This window comes from Amblyomma americanum, chromosome 2 (genome assembly GCF_052857255.1).
Source record: "Amblyomma americanum isolate KBUSLIRL-KWMA chromosome 2, ASM5285725v1, whole genome shotgun sequence".
NCBI lineage: Eukaryota > Metazoa > Arthropoda > Arachnida > Ixodida > Ixodidae > Amblyomma > Amblyomma americanum.
Genome location: NC_135498.1, coordinates 109450572 through 109475221, shown reverse-complemented (window position 1 = coordinate 109475221; position 24650 = coordinate 109450572). Strand labels below are relative to the sequence as shown.

The 24650-nt window shown below is 44.2% G+C and overlaps 1 protein-coding gene across 1 annotated transcript in view; it reads right to left on the bottom strand.

Annotated features, from left to right (window-relative positions):
• Positions 1-24650, bottom strand: part of LOC144118954 (neprilysin-1-like) — an 84212-nt gene that overhangs the window by 8283 nt on the left and 51279 nt on the right. Inside the window, exons 9-17 of the mRNA XM_077651715.1 lie at positions 23830-23997; positions 20427-20510; positions 19469-19596; positions 13877-14114; positions 8432-8530; positions 6137-6214; positions 3286-3389; positions 976-1034; positions 558-609 (exon numbers count right to left, since the gene is read on the bottom strand). Of these exons, the coding sequence (XP_077507841.1) occupies positions 558-609; positions 976-1034; positions 3286-3389; positions 6137-6214; positions 8432-8530; positions 13877-14114; positions 19469-19596; positions 20427-20510; positions 23830-23997 (1010 nt within the window). The remainder of the gene's footprint in view (positions 1-557; positions 610-975; positions 1035-3285; positions 3390-6136; positions 6215-8431; positions 8531-13876; positions 14115-19468; positions 19597-20426; positions 20511-23829; positions 23998-24650) is intronic.

Sequence of the window (24650 nt, the reverse complement as noted above, 5' to 3'; positions counted from 1 at the left end):
ATTACAAGTTAATGAATATGCTGACTTTTATTACCGCCCGCGTTGCAGGCGCGAAATGTTCACGTTTGTAATGTAAACCCAGTAAAAATGCATATCTCTGCAGTCTCTCGAAACTTTGCTGGAATACGTCTCAATTTTAGATTTCTGCGAAATCGCAGATTCAAAGCGAATTTTGCGGCTGGCACACGGCGAATTTATGGAAGGAAATGCATGAAAGTAGAAATAGACGAACCAGAAAAATTCGCTGCGTACTAGGCACGCCTACATGGTTCTGAAATCCAGGATTGCGAGTAATAGAAATACTGGCTGAGAAAGAGGCAGTGAATGCGTGTAAAACAGTTAGAATAATTACTTGAGCGTAGCGACCTTCTTATCCTGAGTAATAAAAGGGCATTTTTCGTCATCTTCAAAAACGTGGCAAGTTAGGCAAAGGTGCAACGACTATGCTTAGCGGTAGGAGACCAGCTTGTCGCATCGGCCGCTTCTAGTCATGCAAAAAATCAAGGCGTGAGAGCAAAACCGGCTACCCTCCCTTGAAAGATAGGACAGATACTTACGCAGAGACTTCGGAGTGAAGAATAGGCTCACTGAACAGCCCCATGGGTATATCTGCGAATGAGTTCGCATAATGCCTCCTTTTATTTTTCTCGCTGAAAAATGCGAGGTTCTGTTCTTTAATTTTCTCGAAGCAGTTCAATATGCAATGCGAATAAAAATCAGAAAAAGCGGGGAATAAAGGCGTCAAGTGCGATGTAGCGTTATCTTTTGTTGTTTCATTAATTTAAAGATACATAATTTATCGCATTGTTTAATTGATAATATTGCTTCCGTCTCACATCGGTGTTTTTTGACGTACTCCGATCACTCACAAAGAATGGCAATTTAAGACTATTGTTTATGCTGATCTTTAAATGAGTATATTAAACAAGCGGACGTCGAGATAACAATGAGGACCTGCAGAAATTGTTTACGTACACAAAGAGTTGGCCTCACAGTCGTACGTGCAGTCCATGTCGAAGACGGAGCCTTGCCATCTTGAAGTGTATTTGTGGGTAAAAAAGAAAAATTCAGTCATTTCCTGTTTGCCACCGCAAGTTCGCGTAATACAAAGAGTAACTATACTTGATGTGTAGTCGCAACCAGCTGACAGTATGAAAAGCAGTAGTGCTAATTTGCTCAGCTACTAAGAAAAACATTTTTTTTTTGCGTAAGCAGTAATCGCTGTAATAGTTGTGATCGTGCATACCGACATTCACCGAAGTGTTAATAAATTCTGTATTCAAAGCAGGCATTAAAACAATGAGACTAGCTCTAATTACAAATAAAAAATTATTTCCCCAATATAGGATATGCAGTGTCACCTTAAATCGCAAAATTGAGTGGTAGGCAAACTACGAACTAATCCACATTGCAGAAATCATCTACAGTTTTGTGTCCTTTGATCTTGACTGCGAACATTACCAGCGTTCAGCGGAACGCAAAATTATAACGAAAGAATTGCCTGGACCACTCCTTGATGCAGTCGTAGTATGCCCAACAATTCAGGACAAAAGTATTTTTGAGCTGGAAACCGTATATCATCGCAAATTTTCATCTAATGTTAGATTTCGCTATAAAAATCAATATATCCGCAGATCAACCGGTTGCAGTCTTGAATTTTTTTATTAACGTTTCGGCTGCCGTCAAAAGCTTTCCCCATTGTTTTCAATGGCACTATAAATAGTTCGAAGCGATCGATGGCAACACTTTTAAAAAATAGTTTGCAACATATCAGAAGAATGGACCATTACCTTCAATATTTTCATAATAGTATCTTACAATTTTGGTCTGACAATCTTAGACATGTGGACAAGATGGTTTAAAAGAACGGCAATTTGGGCTACATGGCGAACGCAATTTGGGCTACATGGCGCATACTATTTGACAACCTGTGGACAACCTGCATGTGGACAACTTGGATCATATGGACAACTAGCATTCCTGTTTTTTCTTTTCCACACATAAACAGAGCCCCATATGAACACCAACGAATCGTGCATGGAATCGCATTGAGAGTTCAAAGTTTCTACTCTAAGGGACACCTGTAACGTAGAAAGCAGTGCACTTCGATTATATGCAAACGATAAGAAATTTTCTTGCCACGTTCTCTGCCGCACGGCCGCTGAAAAATTACTGCCGAGTGGCTTCGTTACAAAATATAAAGTCTTCAGCAACCAGAAAGGTCATGAAAACTTTACCGCTCAGTAAAAAATAACCTTGTGAAAGTTATCGTTGCACCTTAACACCAGCAAATAAAAGTCGGGTAAATAGCATTGCGGTTCATTTCCATATAACAACGTGTTATCAGGCTTCGCTACAAATGTGGTAACTGTCAGGTCGCTTCGCAAACTAGTCGGTATTGAACAAAGAAAAACATGGCTGAAAATAACTAGAGAAATGCTAAAAGTGCAGCATTGCGTCGATAATTTGTTGTCAGGTTGAAGGCGGATAAAAATTATCGCGCATTACTAGCCAGAACTAAAGATAACAATTGACCATCTGAGTGTAGTTTAACCGCAAAGCAATTGGACCCTGTTACGTCGCGCCGTTAGAGAGGGCGGGTGGGGGAGGGGGGTGGAGTGTGTGTAAAGGAAAAGCACGACAATATAATGTTCTTATTCAAGAGAAATGGTTCAGTTGTAAGAATCAAATTGTAGAAAAGAAAACTCGCAATATGAATCACTTTAGGCGTAGCTGTTCGGCCAATGCGGTGCATTGGTGACGAAGTTGATAGCGTTTCGTTATTACTATCATTAAGCGGAAACGTGGAACGAACGAATGCCAAAGCAGAGTAGAGCCTTACTGCAGTTTACTTTTTTTTTGTTTTGACCTCGGTAATGTGGGGAAATCACACCTTCCTTATATTTTTTTCTTTCTTTATACATCAAAGTAAATTTAGCTTTCATGCCTCGGCAAGGAGCTGTGCTTGTCTCTGTCAAAGAAACCTGCCATCGAAAAAGGTGCAAGAAGCCTGTGTGTTGTGCGATGCCAATGCCCGTTAAAGATTCCCAGGTGGTCGAAATTATTCCGGAGCCCTCCACTACGGCACCTTATTCTTCCTTTCTTCTTTCACTCTCTCCTTTATCCCTTCCCTTGCGGCGTGGTTCAGGTGTCCGCCGATATATGAGACAGATACTGCGCCATTTCCTTTCCACACAAAATCCAATTAAAAAACCAATTAAAGGTGCACCGCGTAGACGATAACAAGTCAAAGCAAAGGTGCTAACGGAGTGTCGAAGAGCTTACTCCGGTTCTGCCTGTTCCTTGGAGAACTTGGACCAGTAGCGTTGCATGGTAGCGCGACGGAGCAAGTAGTAGCTCTCCGCGATCTCCTTACGGTTCACCGTGGTCTGCGAAATCAGCACGGGAAGAAAAGAGATGCGTCAGTTCGAGATTAGATTACTTTGTTGAGAACAATTCAGCGCAATATCTGTGCATGATGCTTCGGAAGTGTGTGCGACATCTTTTTAGCCAGCGAATGGATTAGCGCGACTTTACATGCCGAACTCTGTTCTAATGATTGTGTGCGGCTGTTTATAAGTGTACGACGCTCACGGATATCCCAGACACAAGACCCGCACGTCACAGTAGTCATCCTGACGCGAGATTTAAGTACGTGCTGGTACGGAGTCGTGAGTGGATCTGTTTCGTGTGTGTGTATCCGCTGCTTCTTTCACTGTGCCACGTGCTAGCGCACAAATGAAACTCGTCACTGCTCTACGAATTCGACTTGAGCGATTACTTTTGAGCATAAGTGGGCGCTCGCTGTAAATATTTTGTCATGTCCCTATTGATCTTGTGCCCTTGAGGGAGGGACATGCAGGCAAAAGGTGCAAAAGCAAACTTCCGGGGAACACTGAAATTCTATGGGCCGAGAAGTTAATTCTCAATGTGTGAAGGGGGCGATTACGGAAAGAAAATTACACTGGCTTAAAAGAAACAAAACGCAGTTGTTTGTTTCATTTTTTTCCCATCCTGGTTGAAATCCGGAGAAAAGTATTAAGCCGCAGAACACGCAGAAGAGCTCGATTTGTGCGGAGATTGGAGTGGCGAGCAGTCGCAACTTTCTGCCGCTGCACATGTGTAGGTGCCTCGCTGACAGAAATCGGTCACAGCTGGTTCAGAAAGTTCCCTAGCCACCTGGAGTACAAAAGCCGCAGAGCGTTTCCAAAGGTTCTGTCTACTAACGTATTGAGGCGTAAGCCTTTCTTGGCTCATGAGGGGCGTGGACGGAAGTAGTAGACGGAAGTTGTCCGCACGAACTGCCAATCATAAGTTGTATGGTAAATAAAATAAAATGTAAAAGTTGATTTAGCAACATCTGATAAGCAACATATATTTAATGAAATAAAACAAACAAAAAGGGGGAAATAAAAATTATGATACACAACAAAAAACAGAACAGAAAATAAATATGTAAAATAAATTAAAAATAAAGAACAAAAATAAAAATCAAACTGCAAGAAAATAAAAACAAAAATATTTTTAAAAACGTAAACTGTAGGGAGAAAGAGGACAAAGAAAGGCTTTCGCATTTCAGCCCTTAAGCAGACTTAAGTTCAATGCCGTAACCTTGCTGGTCAGTCGGGCGACATCAATTCCTAGCGCATTTAGACATTTGCAATGAAAAAGCCAAGAACAGATTCCTGCGAGGAACGATTATTCTTATACAAAGTATACGGTGTGTGTTGAGGTGTGTAACCGAACGATTACTGTGACGGCACAGGAGACTTCCCGCATTGTACCCGTTCAACCACCCTTAGGTGCCCAACCCCGCATCTACCCATGAAACTAACGTGTGACACTACCGACAACCAAACGTCGGCGCAACTTTGCCAAGAGGCAGCACAAAGCTCTAGCCGAGGGATGCAGCCAACGTTTGTCGAAGAAGCAGAAGAACGTCAACAGCAACAACTGACAAGACGAAACGCAGCAAAGACCGCCAGCGGGAAGGAATAGAGAGCTGGTGTCCGAGCAGCAGAGCGGAGAAACGAACGCTGTGCTCGATGGCCACCAGCGGCCGTTTTACACCAGTGACGCTGCTATTCATGCCGGCTTCGCATTTCCGTGCTTTACTCCAGAGTGAGTACGATGGGTGGCTAAGCTACGCTATGCGCTAAGTGCTCCCAGAAAGGGTGGCATTTACCGCTAAGCTGACGTCTACGCATTAAGAGAGACTTGTTAATGTGGATATGGCAAGAGTCAGGCTTCGATAAACGCATAGACTTACTATGTAGACATATTATGATCAAAAAGTGCTAGTTTGGAAACTTGGACGGAAATAGATCCGAGGAACACACAATTGCATACATGACATCTACAAAAATGTCAATTACATGTGTCTGTGGATGCCACATAAACGGTTGGTGAGATTTCTCGATAGTCGAGAGAAAAAATGACGCGTTTACGACTGCACGGTCAGTATGCCGTCGTTGCAAACGATGTTAAGATTAACACATAGGAGGAATCATCTCAGCGTACGAAGTTTTTTTTTTTTTTTGTTCTCAGTTAGACATACCAGGCCTGGACCTGGGTCTATCCCAGAAGAGAGTAGTCTAGAAATCATGGATAATTCAGTGCTTGCAATGCATAACTGACCCATGACGTTATTTTTTTCTCGGTGCATTGATTTGGAGAAAGCGCAGCCATGAGGTCCACACTTCCTTTTCAGTAACGTGCCTGCCAGGAAACATAGTCGCAAGGCAACAGCTTTGAGAGTGCTGAAGTAACGCCTGAAAATCAGCACCAAAGCCACTAAAATGTAGAGAGCGGTATTAAAAACTGATTACGAAGGCACGTCAGAACCAATCACCTGCTTCAAATGGAACTGTTCTATACGCACTCATTATGGCCTGTACGAGAGCTGCTGCCGTCTTTGTTTGTTTGTTTGTTTGTTTGTTTGCTTGCCAAATCGTCCACGCTACCCCATGAAATGCCAGATATGGTGAGAGGGTTCGTTTACAAGGCACTCACTGAAATGAGTAGAGCACGACTGAAGCGAGTTACCACTCTATGTACTCATCACAATGCTTTCACCATGAGCAAGTACCAAATTCTATTCAAAAGAAGAAAAAATTTCTTTTAACGAGCCTTTTACCGTGGCGTAGATTTTTTCCAGGTTCTGGGTGTCCATAATCCAAAGCGGGTAGAAGATGTTCACGTTCATCGTTTTAAGCTGCAGAGCACACAAATAAAAAAAAAGAAATGAGAGGAAATATAGTATACGGCGCAGAGAAGAACGAAATGCCCAGTATAGTAAATCGGTTCAAGGCCAACCAATAGCCGCTATGCCTGAGAGCTTTAAAGAATAGGACGACACATTCAGTGGCTGTATAAAAAAAGTCTTCATGACTTAACGCTAGTGAAATAATAGATTTCATTCTTATTCATTACTATTATGCATTAGGTTTGTAGACTCGTCAAGCTGCTCATCGGCAGATTTTTTCTACAACCCCTCCGTCTGTATTGTTAGGGGCGGAAATTAATAAAAAATCATTTGATTCATTATATAATAAATAAATAACTAAAATATAATAGGTTTGTTCGATTTGGCTGCATTCGATACATTAGTTCCGTGAAGTTCCGCAATAGTGCCGTGAATGTGCAGTGCCATTTCCAGCAGTTAAGTGCAGCTTGGAATTGGCTGCTTCCAGAATAAAAGGTCGAGCGCCGGCCTGGTCGTCTTCTAGTCTTGGAGTCACCAATAAATTTCAGTAAGCTGCATGCTGCCCAACAAAACGGCCGCCAACATCCTGAACCACGTGAATAAGTTTCAAATAGCGAATCAGAATGAGAAGTTGCCATAATCCAGCACCAACATATTTTTCGTTTTCCTTAAAAATGCCGTTTCACGCATTACCCGTGCTTTATTTAAGAATATGCACAAAAAGCGCTTCCCACGGGGCTTGACTTTATCGATCAGGTTTACATTTCTAACGCCACGAACAGCTGTTTACCTCTTCCTTTCTGGACGAAACTATACAACCATTTCACCAAGACTAAGGTCATATCTTTCAGGACTTTCGAGTGGAAACCGTAGTATTGCCGCTACAATTCCACTTCGGAGAGTGCACGGCAGGCAAGAACTCGTGCTGCACCAGGCGTCCACTTTTGCAATGAAAAAACATAAATACAGAGCGCGCCAGCTACACTGGCAAAACGAATGCGACAGTGTGGCACTTGTTGAACAGGTGCGACAAGTGCAGCCATTTCTAAGACACCTACTACTTAGTCCATGGCGCTGGCACAGCGAAAGCCCACTTGGCGTAATAGTTTTCTTTATGCAGCGCATTTATGAAATTATATACTAAAAAAATATTACAGTTTCTTGTAAACGTGTCCTTCTCCATTACAACAATGTAGTTGGAAAAAGAAAACTGCTCCAATCATCGATGAAAGCAACAGTGCACAATGATGGAAACAAACTTTTGATACTAAACTCAGTACATGTTCAAAAACATCTAGGCAGTTTCCTTAAAGACTTGGGAGCGCGATGAGGCATTCTGTTACGAACAGCGTGACAACTGCTGCGTGCACAAAACAAAAAGTGGGTAGGAAGGATGGGCACTATAAATGTTTCAACGGTTTCTAAGTGATATAATTCTTTAAAGCATAAAGCGGTTTAAGTCAGATTTTATGTCTGGTTCTCTTACATTTTAGCAGGGTGAAAAAGAACGCGCCTTTTGCTCGAAATGTAAGGAACAGACGCGTGCCAATTACAAGGTGGCCACAAAGTAGCCGCTGCATAACACAGTTCTTGAAATGCTAGTTGCAAAAAAAAACCTAGCTTTATCACTTATCCCTTTCGCTCAGAGAGCCTACAGTGTGTAGTCTCTGTTGGTTTCGGTGCAGTCAATGTTTGGTACCCGAAACTAGCATGGAAAATGTTTTCAATACGGAAGGTGCGTGCGCGTGACAGGAGCTTCGAAAAGTATCTTTCGTATGGGTGATTTGGAATCATGAAAGTTTTAAGCGACCAAAAATGTATTTATACATAACGAATACTTATGACATATGCCGACCGAAGCATCTAAAAGTAGTACCCTCAAAGCAACCTTGTTGCAATATATAAATGTGAGGACACGAAAAAAAAAGGTGATGAATAATCACATGGTATTCCCGGAGTTTTTCTTATTTTATGAGCAAGATCGGCGCGTTGCTAGCGGAAATGAGAAAATTTGAAAATTTTCTTCTCACTATACTTCATTTCGTCACTGAAGGGATTTATACTTCTTTATCCGTAACGCCTGTTGGCTTTTTCATGCTCCGTTTTACACTGTTCATTACATTTTACTTTATATTTTACATGGTGTTTAAACCCCATAGTTGTCTCAATAGAAAGAATAATATTACGTCCCCTTTTTGTGATGAGCACAACGCAAGTTTACTCAACCTTGTACTTCGCTGCTAACTTCGACGATTGCTCCATCCAGTGGGCTTGCTCGACAAAGGCCTTCATGAAGTAGCGGATGCTTTCGACGGTGTATATAACCTAGTAGAGGGACAAAGAGAACAAAGATGCATTAGAAAATCTTAAATAGTTACATGTTGTATTTTGGCATTTTTTCGAAGAACTGCAGTCCATATGACCCACGCTTGAAATTTCGGTCTATTCGTACTCTTGAGAAAGTTACCATGCCTGGCAATATTGCGTAACATAAACAAACGTGCCCATCCTAACTGGGGCCGTGACGGTGATTCTGCTTGTTGCCGTGCTTCAATTTCTAAGATGTGGTGTGGAATCACGGTGGTTTGTCGAAGGCGAGCGGATTGTAACAGCCATCTCATTCTGCATTCTCGTATTCGAGAACCACGCCGAGACATCACGCTTACCACGGGAGCTGCACAAGGTCGCTCTCAAGACAAAATGCCTCATGAGAGAGCCGAACGTTTTGGTCCAACATGTTCAAGGGCACAAAGAACCATGACAGAAACAGGACTTAGAAAGAGAAGTGGACATCCGTCTGTACGGCGCAAATTCACAGGTGCAGGCAAGTCGCTTTCCGATTTTCACCGTACTAACTGTGCATATATAAACGTTCAATTTGGACTGTTCTCAACCGTTTGCTTGGTGAGGGACTGCATTTCTGTGCAGCAAGCTATAGTTGCCTCATTAGAGCAGCAGAAATGTTAGTATGATAAACGTCGAACTTCCTGCGCTTGCTGTAAATCTGCAGTTCCGTACGCTACGCATTGATACCGAAAATTCCCAAACGACATTTTCACTCCTGCTTTGGAGGCCCGAGCTACGTCGTCACTAAACCGCATGATATTCTGCGGAGGAAGAGGCCCTCATGTAGCTTTATCCTTTTATAAACTCTATAGACATTTATAGTACCTCCCAAAATGGGGAAATAACCGTTTATCGAGAGGAACGTACGCAGAAGCCGGCTTGATCTTGTACTGATTTACATGAACCAATCTGCCTCCGCAGAGCGATTTGCCTTCTCTGTCCAATGACCGACAGTTGTGTCTTGTGTGCGCCCTGTGAGCTCAAGAAAGGTAGGCAGCGTCGTGAAATGATGCGTGGGTATTATGCAACTTCCTTGTGCAGGTACCAATTGTGGGCAGATTTTGACGGCAGCAATATCTGGAAGCGGGGGAGTGGCGGGACAATTAGAGGTTTAGAAAACGATAAATCTTGGCGACATCACCTAGTTGTGCACTATCTACGTCTGCCCCCTCAATCATCCCGCCACCTATATGTCGTGCAATACGTCGGCCCGGTTCTGCGTCCACCGCCGCTTTGAAATACGAGCACAGCCATGCCGAGTCAGCATCATGTCTCACTCGATGAGGGCAAGCATTAATTACAGCAACAGAAAAACTGCAGGAGATAATAGAAAGGTTTAGTTTCGCGTACGTACAGAGTTCACGTACGCAAACGTGAGGAGTCTACGTAGCATACGCGCATGTCGTTTCAAACCCTTTTAGTTGCACGTATGCGACAGACGCCACGCGTTCTTCCTAGCGCCATCTACTGACAGAGGAAGACACCGCTGTAGCCACTCTAAGACAAGACGAGTCAAAACCAATCCAGTCGAACTGCGTCGCAGCGCTGCTTCGTTAGGCTTAACAGCTGGGAAATCGCCATTTTCTGAAAAACAAAAGCTATTTGTCGCTTAAAACTTTATGCGAGGGTAAGAATGGACAAATTTCGAAGGCGAATACAACAGTTTAGAACACAATATCGCACCGCGGGATTAGCGACGAAGCTGTTATCGCTGTGGAGCGGGCGGGCAGGGCGCCGCCACGTTTGTCAACGCTACGTACGCAAGCAACGCAAAGACCGCAACGTAAAAATCCGAATCTCACATGCGAAAGTGAGACTCGCGCATACCCTTTGCGTTCTGCTCATGCGCACTGGTCACCCATAAGAGCTCTATGTACGTGAAGCCTCTACGTATTTGAAACTAAAACTCTCTAATACCTGAAGCTACAAGAAACTTCCGTTGACAATGATTGCTCGCCTAAAAAACGAAACCGCGATCACAACACGATCATTCGACCTTCTATCAGTGAATAAATGGCAGGTTGATATTTAGCAAGAAGGAAGAAGTAGTGCCGAGTGAAATCGTTCCAGCAAGCGGTCATGATCGCGGTTACTTTTTTGTTTCCTCTGGAAACATCATATTGGCACTCTGCTGAATTTCCAAAGGAAAGACACAGAAAATAGAACACAGCAAGACTCTTTCGGCGTTCGCGTTTTCGTTCTTTGTCATTCGTGCAACAGACTGCCAAAGAGTTGAGAACGTAGACGCCCTTTAGAGCGCACGAATATTGGCAAAATGAAGCGCGTTGCTATGATAATCGTAAATGGGTTTCTGGCACAGGCCGCTAGGTCGTGACCAGTGATCTGAAGTTGCGAATAGACGAGAACGTGAGACGGTTGCCGTACATGGTTAGCAAACGTCATGTTCGAAGATCTGCTCACTTCAACTCGTACATAGCACGGCTATAGATCAGGCTATATTACGGAGAACTGCAATAGACTGTACCAAAAGTAGTCCAGAGCGAAAATGGGGCGCAAAGTCAATGCAGTAGCACCGTACCACAAGCACTCCGCTGGCAGCAACGCTCTGCGCTAATGGATTCAACAACTCGAGTAAATAGATAGTCGGCGCAACGCGGAATCTGATTGAATGCATCTACTGGGGCAGGAGGTTACAGCTGGCCAAGTTACTTGTTAAATATTCTATTTTAGCGTAAACAACATATACCTCCCTCCACACCTGCGATCAAAATATATTTTACAATTCATTATCTTTATTCACGCACCTACAGACGGCAGCTGCCTTCAGCGTACAATGTTTCGAGTGACATCGCGTCTTGCTTTCGAATCTGGCGCCAGACCCACTCCCTAAATACTACTCAGACTTGCAGCGCCATCTATAAATAAAAAGCGCAACAATCTTCCTCCAGTTGTTGTTATCGTGATTCTTCGCGATGGATGGCGACGCTTGGCTAAATGGCTTACTTCGCGAGCTTTCTTTGGAAGAACATGCGCTATGACTAGATGGTGTGTACGTTCAGACATGGAAAGAATGCACGAAAAGCACGCACAAACAAGACAGTACACAGGAAGAGCTCGTCGAGTGCCCTGTCTTGTGAGTGCTTTTCGCTCAATCCTTCCAATGCCTGAACTCTCTGGGATGTATTCTTTCGTGCATGACATCCTGCAGTTCTAGCACAGCGCCCCATCCTGTTGCCTTACCGCACGCTAAGTTCTCACGGCTCAGTGCCACGCATAGTGGGAATAAGGGCTATATTTCAATGTGGCAAGCGCTGTGCCCGAGGAAAGTAGAAGAATTTTGCGCCATCCAGGTCGGACGAGTGGAAGCATTGTAACGCTGGGAGGAGGGAACTCCGTTCGCAATAATTGATGATAATCTTGATGGAGTGAAAAGCCGGGGCTTCTCAGTGCGAAAGCACTATTCATATACGTAAACCTCAAGCTAGATCTTTCGATGTTTCTGGTTTGTGCGCTGTGAAATAAATAAATAAGTCAAACAAGTATCTGCGACTGCGATTCGAACCCGCGGCGTAGCGAACAGATCGGTTTCGCTACGTACTACGCGAGAGCACTAGGCTGACACCGCAGACGAACACGCCTGGTGTTGAACTGCAACACATTCTCGCCCTTCTTCTTCTTCTTCCTCTTAAAACATGACACATACCCACTTGGGGGAGGGGGGGGGGGACTGGTCAAGGTGTAGTGGCATAGCAAGATTTCCACAGGAGATCATGGTTCTCGCGCTGTGCATTACATATCGTCTTCCCCATCAACTAACAGTACTCTCAAACTATTATTCCCGCTTTGAGCTATGTGGCGGTAGCAACAGAGAGACGTGAGCTGCAGGCATTGGCGTGGGCAGTGTTGTGGCAGAAACACGGCACTAAAGTAAAACGCGTTGGAGTTGACAACATTCCTGCACAAACGTGGCACTGGAGCATTGCCCGCCGGCGTACATTGTGTAAATTGACAGCGACGATCGAAAAGTTGAGACGCGCATAACTTGGTCAGTGCACACCCGAATCGCGCTTTCAGGTACGTGGCGGTGGCGTCCACCTGCAAAAAACTGTGCTTTCGCATATTATTTCGTGCTTAGTAATGCTAAACCCTGCAAGTGAAGACGTAAAAATAAATGAAAGCTTAAAAGCTGACGAAGAACTGAGAACTGTTTTTTTTCTGCATCGCTCCTATGACAGCTTACACCGTGAACCAGAAAGGTTAACAGCTTTATCAAATAACAGCTTAATGAATGACAGTGACTAGTCGTGATTATAATGACGACATGATTTTGAATGGTACAAGGCCAGCTTAGCGGCTAATGCATTTAGTCACGCAATAATGTTCTCGAAGCTTTTCGCCTAGAAGAGAACCGCGCACTAGGCCGGGAGAGACCTTCTGCCCATATTTAAGCCACTATTGCCAGCTATACTTTTAATTATGTGTTTTGAGGACGTGCGAAGTGACCGCAGCTATTTAGAGTGACCTAAAGCATCAAAGTATGCGGCAGAGCAGCGGCGACGCTGAATTTTATTTCCTCCATTCTGGACAGGCTGGTTGGCGTCATATTGTGAGCACAATCCACCCGATCCCGGTCAAGGTCATAAAGCAAACCTATGAAAATTTCCAACTTACACTAACGCTATTGGGAAGACTGCGTCCGGCTCGAGCTCCCCGTCTACATGTTTTTTCGCCAGTTACGCTGTCATTCAAAGCCAGCTAAAATCCTTGTTAATTTTACAGGACTTTTATTTCTTTAGTGCTATATTTGTTTCACATTTTCACCTCAAAGAGACTGTCAGACTCGAACCCAGCTCAAAATATTAACACTCAAAATGAGTGGTATCTCTGAGATCTTTTTACTGGAGGGCAGTGTTAATGCTCTAAACTGTGTGATATCGAATAAAGGATAATCATTTTCTCCACAGCGTCTGTCATTTTGTCTTGAAGCACCCAGCGCCGTTGCTTCAGCCGAACCTCAAAAAGAAGACGCGATGATACTGTACATGTCTGACCACGAAATAACGCAATGCATACATGGATTTCCAGCAAACTTTGAGCACGGTGATTCTCGCCTGCAACACCAGCTGCGCTTAGACCAGAAGTTTCTGAGTTTTAAGGTGCTATTTAAAATCAAATGTTACTTAAACATGCCAGCAGTCACACTTCATGTTTCCTTAAAAAGTGTTGTATTTAAAGGAGTATACATTCCTCTGCCGTATATTAGCTTCTCCGTTAATAACTAAGTAAAGAAACGAATCATCAGTGTTGAAGAAAGCGATCAGTTCGGAAGTGCGATCGATGGCCTGCCAGCCTCGTGTTGCTCACCTTCTCGACACTCGGCGCGTGGAGTTTGTTGAAGACCACAGCGTACACGTGCAGCGCGACCAGCGGCATGGCGTCCTCAGCCAGGTGGAGGCAGACGCGCTGTCGGCCCGCCGCCTCTCCGCGGGACTCGAAGCGTCGCCGCAGTCGCAGTCGAGCCACGTCTCCGGCCTCAGCGTCCGATAGCAGCGGCGAGAGGGTCAACACCACGCGGAAGCCCACGTAGTTGAACACCGTCGCGCTGATCGTAGGTGAAAGACATAGAGCGGTCTCCGTTGCAGTGGTATGTCCTTCTATCTTGGAGGTCTTGTCGCTACTAAATTTAATCAGGTCGCAAATGCTCTTCTTCGACTAAGCACCGTTAGCGCTCTTTAGTACCCCAGAATCATTTCCAGACTAGGCAACGCAGCGAAATACCGAGTGGGGGACATATTGTAATGCAAGCAGTCGCGGTAAGCAACTTGTAGAACCTAATACCTCATTTGTTCCTTGCTATGACACATTTCGATAAGAATATGGCGTATATCTCTAACAAGAGTCATTTCCCGTAAATACGCCGCTTGTGGCTAGTGTCCTCCAGATATTCACTTTCCTTACACACGGTCATGGTAGCGAGGAATGCAAAATGCATTGTACATGGTTTGGATGCCTCGCAGGAGGCGGGACAGGACGTCAAGGGACATGTGGCGCTTCATGCTAGATTTGCAACTGACAGATGTCCATCAGCAAACTTGAGAGGGGTAAATGTGCAGCCGCAAACTGGCTAGTAGACGTCGACCTACCTCTGCTGCGCAAGTGAAATTCCTGCGTCATGGGCCCGATCGCAGTTATGTTCTCGCCTACAGCATTTACAGTGTGCGATGTCAACCATGACGAGAAGCAAATGACTGTCGACAATGTGAGCACGTACAGTGCACGGAATATGTGGATAGAATAATTTTTTTTATGCACCTTCAGCCTCTTCACACGGCTCACAGTGAAACAGACGTGATGCCAAAAATGTTCCAGTGGTTGGAAATGCAAATAAAGACCTCAAGCGCGTAATTATTACTTTTCATGTTTTTCTTGTTCCAGTTTTCATGGATAAGTATTTCAGCATGAAATTTATTAACCTGACGAAATAAAAAAAAAACTTTCTGCGGGTAAGCACTGAGCACAAATTTCCCGATTTTCGGCTTAAAATTCAAGATTACAGCCGTTGATGGCTGTCATAGTAGTATCCTAGCGGCTGCACATCCGCCTGTCATGCTGCAGCTGCTAGGTTCGAATCTCCAAACCAGATAAATCCATTTTTTTCAAGGGGAGGGGGGGGGGGGGTGCTTGAAAACATGCCCTCCGCTTTTCGGGGAAGCAATCGCTTTAAAAACATTAACCTTCTTCAGAAGCATATACGCTCTCGCTCTCTATCTAAGAGTAGGGCTCCAGCTAAATCATGCCTCATTTACAAACTTGGTTAAAACGCCTGTGGACTGACATGCTTGAGTGGTTAACAGAACGAAGAAACAACAAGGTCGAAGGGAGAGACGACACGACGAGCGCAGCTTTTCCCTCCCTCTTTGTTTTTTGTTTGTGCTGTTACCCACCCAAGCATGTTAACCAACCAACTGGCCCACCTTGCAATTCTTACTCATGCGTGTGGCCTCGGTAGCAGGAACTCTCATAGCAGCTCAACAGCTACCACAAGGTCAGCTCTTTGAACGAATGACAGCGCTTACCAGAAAATACGAACAGAGCGAAAGTCCATATGATACACCTCAATAACAAACCATATAAGTTGTAGAGAAAAGGTGCACAATAAGAACATGGGCTATAATTAGCAGCTGCAAGTATACCGCCACGTTTGGCAGGTGTTGGTCTGGCACATTCGGTATGCTATCTATGCAGTTTGTCTGAAGTCACGATGGTATTTTACATAACTGTATAATATGATTTAAGTTACCAGTGATTCTCTTAGAACGAACGGGTAGCACTTTTATTGATCGTTTGTTTTCTTCGTGAGCACAGCGGCCACCGGGACGGGCACCACTTCTACTAAAAGCAAAAACTTGCTTCACTGCGTCAGTAGCGTTTTAACGTAGTATATATACTCCCACCGTCCTGAACGACGCGTCAGCTCATTCCGTAGCTACAATATCTGCAGCGCGAACAAAGACGAGCACAAAAGACAAGAAAGTGAACGACACGGCGCTGACTAACAACTGAGGGTTTATTGCTGATCACACAAGTATAAATACATAGATGTCGGCAATAAGGGAAAGGTTTACAAAGTGCAAAAAAACCAAAAACAAAACATAAATGTGACAACAGCAACATAAGCACGCTAGAAATCAGCAGAGATTATCAACCCCCAGGAGTGACAGCTCTTTTTGCAGAAGTGTTAGCGAAGGGGTAGTTATACATGCATTTCCCTGCTTGAATATGTTGTATGCCTCGATGATTTCCCTCGCAGTTTTTTCCCAATTTTTGGCAATGACCTTGGTTTCATGATATAGCGATACGCACTGTTTTTTTTCTTTCTTTGCCCATTCACAATCCCGGCAATGAATGCCGAGATGACCTGAAACTACTTTTGACACCTTATAGCTGTGTTCGGTGAGCCTTTTATTTATGCAACGTCCCGTCTGTCCAACGTACTGCCCTCCACAGGGAAGAGGGATGTTATAAACAACCCCCTTATCACAAGGGACGAAGCGTGACTGGTGCTTAGTTGTGCACTTCGCCACTTTTCCTTTGAACTCATTAACAGATCGGCACAAACCGGTAAGACGATCAGGCGCGGAAAACACAACATGGACCCCTGCTTTTTTCCCCACTTTTTTTCCCCACGACCACCGAATGGCTATGGCATCTGCTGCTTCCCCGGCTTCTGCAAATGGAGAACAATAGGCGGCCCCAGCCAGAGAGCACCGTCCATGTTCTTGGCGATGTTGAACTTCCTGACAACGTCCGCTGTGTACTCAGGTGCGGACCCAAGTTCGCCGTTGAACCACGGAAGAACATCCCTGAGCTGCTTTCCATGGTCCGAGCGGTTTCCTCCAGAGCCTCCCCAGCTGATCGGGACAGATGCACTCTGGATGGCGTGGACGTCCTGTCAAGAACAAGGAAGGATCCCAGGCGCTTGCCCGTAAGAGAGACTGTTGATTTTCTGAGGGGCAAGTCTCTAACTCTGTTACAGTCGGATATGGAAGGGGGGTTTGTTGTATTGCCCAACGAACTTTTCCTGTCAAAAGCAGGCGAAGCTGTGTGTGCCGTGTTCAGGGAATGCAGTACGGCATCTTTACAGAAGGCAAGGGGCCGTGCAAAAAAACTTTGCAACGATTACAACCTCACTAAGCTTGCTCAGGACATTACGAATAGCGATAAACTAAGTCTTAATATGTTCTTTTCCGCCAAAACGCACAAGCCTGAATGCCCGCTCCGTGTGATAGTCTCAGAGAGGGGTACTTTGCAGAAGTGCCTCGCTGAATTCATTAAGCGGCAACTCGCCGTAATCTCTGTTGACGATCCTTTCCAGGTAAAAAATTCGAACCAAGTAACTGACTTCCTGACGACGCACAATGCTGATGAACTTTTAGCTTTTTCTATTGACGTGAAAGACTTGTACTATTCGATTCCCCATGACGAACTGTTAACTAGTGTCAGTGAATGCATTGACCGACATGGCGTGGTTGCCTTTCAAAACGCGTCCGGTATCTCTGTAGCAAGATTTCTGCATCTGCTTTCCTTGTACCTGCAATCAACTTTCACTGAGTGGAACTCTTCCATCTTCATTCAAAAAAAAACGGCATATGCATAAGCTCCTGTATCGCTCCCATACTCCGTGACATTTATCTCGCCAGATGCGACCGCGCTCTCAACGAACTCCTTGGGAAAACTAAGGTCGTAAAAACATTTAGATTTGTCGACGACTACCTTGTTATTGTCAAGTGCTCTGGACTGGAGTTTGAAACGGAGGTGTTTCGTAGTCTGTCCATTTTTTCTGACACTCTCTTCCCCCTTGAGATCACTTATGAAACTCCTGTTCACAACCACGTCAAGTTTCTAGACCTTGGCCTGTACTTCACTCCTAGCCACGTTTGCTGGGCTTTCGAACCCCGAGGTAACAAGCCCCTTCTTCCCTATGGTTCTTGCCATTCCAACCTCAATGAGAGGGGTATCATAGGATCCTGTTTGAACAGCTCATTAACAAAATCCTGCCACCACAGACTGCATTCCAGCGTTTCACACCAGGTAAAAAGATTGCTTTCGGCAGGGTACCCACTAGAACTTATCACGTCAGTAGCTGAGTCGGCCCTAAAGAAGAGCAAGTCAGAACCAGCTACACGAGACGACCAGGGTTCGGACAACAACCGCAAGCGTGTCGCTGTGATTCCATATCTACATGGAATTTCACACTCCCTAAAAAAAGTGGGGAAAAAAGCAGGGGTCCATGTTGTGTTTTCCGCGCCTGATCGTCTTACCGGTTTGTGCCGATCTGTTAATGAGTTCAAAGGAAAAGTGGCGAAGTGCACAACTAAGCACCAGTCACGCTTCGTCCCTTGTGATAAGGGGGTTTTTTATAACATCCCTCTGCCCTGTGGAGGGCAGTACGTTGGACAGACGGGACGTTGCATAAATAAAAGGCTGACCGAACACAGCTATAAGGTGTCAAAAGTAGTTTCAGGTCATCTCGGCATTCATTGCCGGGATTGTGAATGGGCAAAGAAAGAGAAAAAACAGTGCGTACCGCTATATCATGAAACCAAGGTCATTGCCAAAAATCGGGAAAAAAAACAGCGAGGGAAATTATCGAGGCATACAACATATTCAAGCAGGGAAATGCATGTATAAGTACCCCTTCGCTAACACTTCTGCAAAAAGAGCTGTCTCTCCTGGGGGTTGATAATCTCTGCTGATTTCTAGCGTGCTTATGTTGCTGTTGTCACATTTATGTTTTGTTTTTGGTTTTTTTGCACTTTGTAAACCTTTCCCTCATTACCGACATCTATGTATTTATACTTGTGTGATCAGCAATAAACCCTCAGTTGTTAGTCAGCGCCGTGTCGTTCGCTTTCTTGTCTTTTGTGCTCGTCTTTGTTCGCGCTGTTTATTCAAGATGCTTAACCAACTAGCCCGCCAAAACGTGTTAACACAATATCTGCCTTTAAATCTATCTCACTAACCAGCATTGCTTGACGTCTGAGAGAAGGGCGGTTTAATATAAGCCGATATTAAAAATTTCTAATATGATCTTCGATGAAATCACACTAAAAGTGCTATATGATTAACTTTCTGGGGTAACGATGTGTTGTTTGTTAAAGCTACACTTACAATTTTGTATTCTGTTCAGCATGCCAGGAGCTGCATTGAGGTATTCTGACGTCTGAGCTATGATAACATTAAAAACGCGATGATTGATCAAAAATGGTTCTGAATTTCCCGCTTTATAGATTAATTACAATGTTAAACATGAGCTAACGCAGAGTGTACGATTGACTTTTGTCGATTTCATAAGAGTGTTTTAGATAAGTGAGAGCGTTAAGCTCCTTTTGCAGGTAGCCCTTGACTGCGTGAACCGCTTGCGCACTGATTGGACGAAAAAAGGGAAACAGTAACCTCGATACGGTGTTCAGTATGCGTGAGATGTGGCCCACGTAGAAAGGAGTCTTTACACGCACGTAATCCTTGTCGTGAACTTTGACGATTCCATGGAACACTGTGTTGAGAAACTTGGCCCAGTGCCACTAGGAAAGAAAGAGGGCGGGATAAATGTTGAATTGAATATTTTTCACATTTATCGGGTTAAATTTCATTCATCGCCACAAAGAAATACACCGTATCTTCCATCCTGTAATACATGAAGAGTATGGAAATCACAAATTTCTTTTTTTTAATGAAGCGCAGCAACATTTCTTAAAGGTATGGGTAACCACGGTCAGTCCCCCCGTCCCCAGTTTCAACTTTATCTTCATAACTAGTTATCTCACAGAACTATCTCTCTGCGTTCCAAGTTTAAGCGCCACTTAAATGCTGCGTCTTCGACAGCCGCCTTTCAAGTACTTTAAACTATTCAGAAGAGAATAAGTTTGTGCTTGTTTATGGCTCATGCTTAAAAATCAATATTAGCGCACAAAAGAGGACAGGACCAAGGAGAAGACACGAGCAAGCGCCAAACTTATAAAGAACTAGTCAAGGAATACTTATAGTTTAAAATAAATGACGCACAAAAGAATACAGGACGAAAAGAGATGAGACCGACAAACGCTTATGCGTCCTTCTCGTTCGCCCTGTATTCTCGTGTGCTCTAATATTTCTCTTTTCACTATGCTTATTAGTCCCCCCCCAACCATTATTACCTCTCATGGCAACAAAGAGACCGAGTTTCGGCCACTTTCACACCGATCCAGACTTCATTTGTATTAGTGAAACAACGAGCAGTACCAGTGGGTGTTTCTGTGAGCGCTTACCACCTAAACCTAAACAACCTTTAGTTTGCGCGCTACGAAGAGCACTAGAGTTTCGGCAATAACCGCCATAGCTTCGTTATTATGTGTATCGAGACTGATGCACTTACTCTGGTTTTCCCTTGAAGGCTGTCCAATCGTTCGCGAAGAAAATGGGAGCCAATCTTCGTTCGTTCTTTTAATGTCTTAGTTGACTGTAAAATACAAGAGAAAAGCTATTAGTGCCGGTATCGGAACGTCATTTGCATGCGTTCAGTTGGGAATTCGAGAAGCCTGTGTCTGCTTGAGTTCTTGTATTTATTTCCGTCTCACCCCTTTTCATTAATCGCATTTCGTACCTGATTACATGCTTATTAGTGTCCAAAAAATAATCAGATATTTTTTCTTCAAATGCTAAGTTCTCAAATCGCTACCGGCCAATACTACCTTTTACCAACAGATTAACCTCGGTGAACTTTGCATGTCTACATTGTTCATGCTGAAGAAGAGCGCTCGAGACTACTTTAGTAATTGAAAAGACTTATTATCTTTTACAATGCTTTCCTTCTCAAAAATATGGGCAGTCCTTGAAATATTTGATATTTCACTGACGCAGAATGCTTTTTTATCGTTGATCACTACGAGACTCTCTCTCTCTCTGGTTATGCGTAGAATTATTTTTCGACGCACTTGGTTGCTGGACCAAATCAGGTTTATTATAAAAAACAATGTAAACTCTATCTCTCTCTTTCTGTGAAGACTGCGCAATTCCTTCTTATTTCCTGAAGTACAGGCTAATTCCGGCGGCAAAAAACTGCAAATGATAACAGTTGTTAATGTTAAATGGCATAAATGTACCACGACAACCGCATGATAAGTGAAAGAAGCCTTCTACATAAAACCTCGAACCAACACCTGCCGTTTAGCATTACACTGCCGTATGCTGTGAACCAAATCAAGTGATAAAGCAAGTGAACCGTACTGGTAGAAATTTTCTTTCTTGAAAAGCAAAAGAGGTCAGCAATTCTAGGTTTGCTTCAATAATATCCTGCACAATCTCTTGTAATTAGAATTAAAGCTTTATTTTTCCATCATGTGACAAAAGGAACACGTCTACACAGATGAGATTTTTCTACTAAAAAAAAGGAGCACTTCCTTGGCATCCTAAAATGTGTAGCGATAACATTTACTAGGAAGTGACTGCTTACACCTAAGGGAATAAATTCTACATACGACGGGTGACAGCCACCATTAGATAACGTCCAGTTTCATGCAAATGGATTTCTTTTTTTCTTCGCTGCCCAAACTCCAGGTAACCTTCGTTCCTCCATCCCCTACCCCTACCTGCAACCTCTCCCAGAAACTCTACGGGTGGGGATTTGGTTGAAGGCAAAGATGCAGCATACAAACAGCAGCCTAGTGTGTGTGCCTAAAAAAAAAAAAAGCACACGCACACTACGTTGCTCTATGCAAAACAATGAATAATACCTTGGACGCTTCCTTCTACCATGGAGCAACCGCAAATCGCGAACGAAGAGAGGCAAGGCAGGTAGTTCCCTCCACAATAGCACTTCTTTCTTCTTTCTTTCATTCCCACCTTTGACCAATCTTTTACGGTTTGGTTCCGGTATTCACGTTGATGTGATACAATCACTGCTCCATTTCCGTTCTTCAAAAACCAATTTTCAGTTTCAATTTACGTCGAAGACTTTAAGCGCTGAACGGACTGTTTTAGCGAGGGCGGCTACTGGCCATCGGGACATAAAAACAGTTATGAACGAGGACGCAGGCCATACATGACCACGCGTCCTGACCTTTAAGGTCACACCGTGCTTCTACCGTTACCACTATTATAGAGCAGTTGCTATGTGCAGTTAACTTGGAGAGACGTGCTTTGATAATATAACTACTTTAAAGGGACTATGCAATAAATTAATTGAGATTACGTAAAGCAGACGAGAGATAGGCATTCGATCACTCGTTACCCCAGTGCAAGAATTTTTGAGCTAGCATCAATAACAGCGAAGATATAGACGATTAAAAATTGCGCTCCTCATCTGCCCCCTCAACTCGTACACGAGGAGCACCAGAAAAAAAATAAAGATAACAGCTCTGGGACTGGGCCCCACCCATAAATAAGTCATCCGCTGACGTTTATTTTGCAACTTCCGGTTGTTGCTGCTAGCCCCCCAGCAGCAGCATCGGCGGCGTGGCGGCATCTCTCCGGTCTCTTCTCCTTCCTGGATTGCGGCGCGCGTCGGGTTTCTTTGCTTGTCATCTGTGGTAATTAGCAGTAATAAACCCAGACCTCGAGGTGCGACTGCTCGCTTTTACGGCCGCGATGGGCATCGAGCCCTATGCGTGCGCACGAAGAGCCGTGCGAGTGGCTCCGGAACTCCCGACAGAAGGAGGCGGCAGAGGAAAATTGAAACCATATGCGCGAAGGCAATGCCCCGGCTCGCGCTTGCCCGACAGGCTCGCGCGGCGGCACGAGCAGACGAATTTAACGGCTACCGGAAGTGTGCCCGTGACGTCGTGGCTGCCGTGGCTCCAGCGAATGACAGCGTGTGGTGGCCTGGCGACGTCATGGTACAGTGACGTCTTTGTTCCACGATTTTAGTTTCAAAATCGGTCACTACGAGTACACCAATCGGCCCGCGAATTTTAAAAAACACAGTTTTTAAAAGTTCATAATAAATTGCCGGCTCAGTTCTGAAGACTCATACTTGGTGTGAATGCTTCTTAGCATCATTTATAAGCATTCCAAACATTTACAAGTGACTTTTTATTCGTTGCATAGACCCTTTAATGATAAACAGGCTCACCTCGAAGGACGAGGTCAAGAACTCATTCTTTGTACTTTGTCCGGCTTTGTACTATGTACTATGTCGTTAGTGGCGTAGCCAGATATTTTTTCCGAGGGGGAGGGCATGTTCAAGTGCAGCCTCCTCATAAAATTTGGGTGTCAAACGCGACAACAACAACAGCATTGCCACTGCCATTGACAATGCCATTGTGTATTAGATAACGCTACGCACTGTTTATACAAGTGAAATATGTATTTTTAAAAATAAAATAATGTTTCGTATGTCTTCAAAATCGCGGCGGACATAATTAAAAAACAAAACTGAGCAGAGTACAAGACACAGGGGAGAAGGAAACAATACGAGCTCGTCCCGTTTGCTTCTCTTCTGTGTCTTGTACCCTGCACAGTTTTATGTCTTGTAATCATGTCACACCAACTATCCCCTTATCGTTCACTCGTGGCAGCCATAGCTGACACCAATGCTTCCGTGTTTTTGCGTATTTATTAAGTAAAGTATTAAGTATTAAGTATTAAGTATTAAAGAAAGGTGGCAAAATCCAGAATGACTTCCAGCGCCGGCGCTTGTTTTGTTCAGCTTTGCGTGACTGTTAGAAAGAATTTCAGGTGGGGCTGAAGCCCCATAAGCCCGCCCCCCCCCCTCCCCCTCCGGCTGCCCCTGCCTGTCGGGCAGGTTAAGAAATTAAAGAAAAGACATGCGGACAACATACCCTGGCGATGCGGTGCACGAGGTTCATGACGTCACCGGCAAGGCCGTCGAGCTGCTCATTCGGCTTTATAAGGGACATAGCCTGCTTGACGATGTTACGGTACGCTTCTAGATTTCTCACGTTCCCTAGCAGATGGCCGCGGCGTATGGAAAGCACTGGCTGGTCTACCTGCGAGCAGAACACAGGGAGAGATGGATACGAGACGCAGACGAGACGCTTTAAAGAGCGAAAAAAAAACGAAAACGACGGCGATTAGTAGAAAACAGGCTGTCTTTCCAACTACGAACAATAGAATCCGGACATAATTTCTCAACCTAGCAATGTAATATCGATAGGTTTTCGAAATAAAAGCGCCCGTTAGTAACTGCAAACATTCAACTGGTATTTTTGCTTTGAATATATTTCCCCTAAGAGTCTAATCCTTGCTAACTAAAATTTCTCCCGATTTTGCTTCCTGAGCTAGTATGAAACTCGATACCTGAAATTGTAAGACACTAAGCAAAATGTATTTGCGATGTCGTTTGCACTGCATAAGTTATAATCGGTCACCGACTCGCCCAAACTACAAGTGTTTGAAGCAAAGGTAAAAAATCGCGGAAGATAAATGCCGCCTGTTAACCGAACTATCCGATTCGTTTCGTCAACTAGCCACTCAGCAGGAGAGCTTTGGTGTTCTCGAGTTCTCTACATAGTCTTTGTGGGTGTTCGTGCAATTACGCGCGGTACGCAAGGAATGATCACTCTTACACCAGTGCTACGATGCTGCACAACATTACTCAAGAGGTGCTAAATGTTCTTTATCTACAGATAGCTTCCGAGAG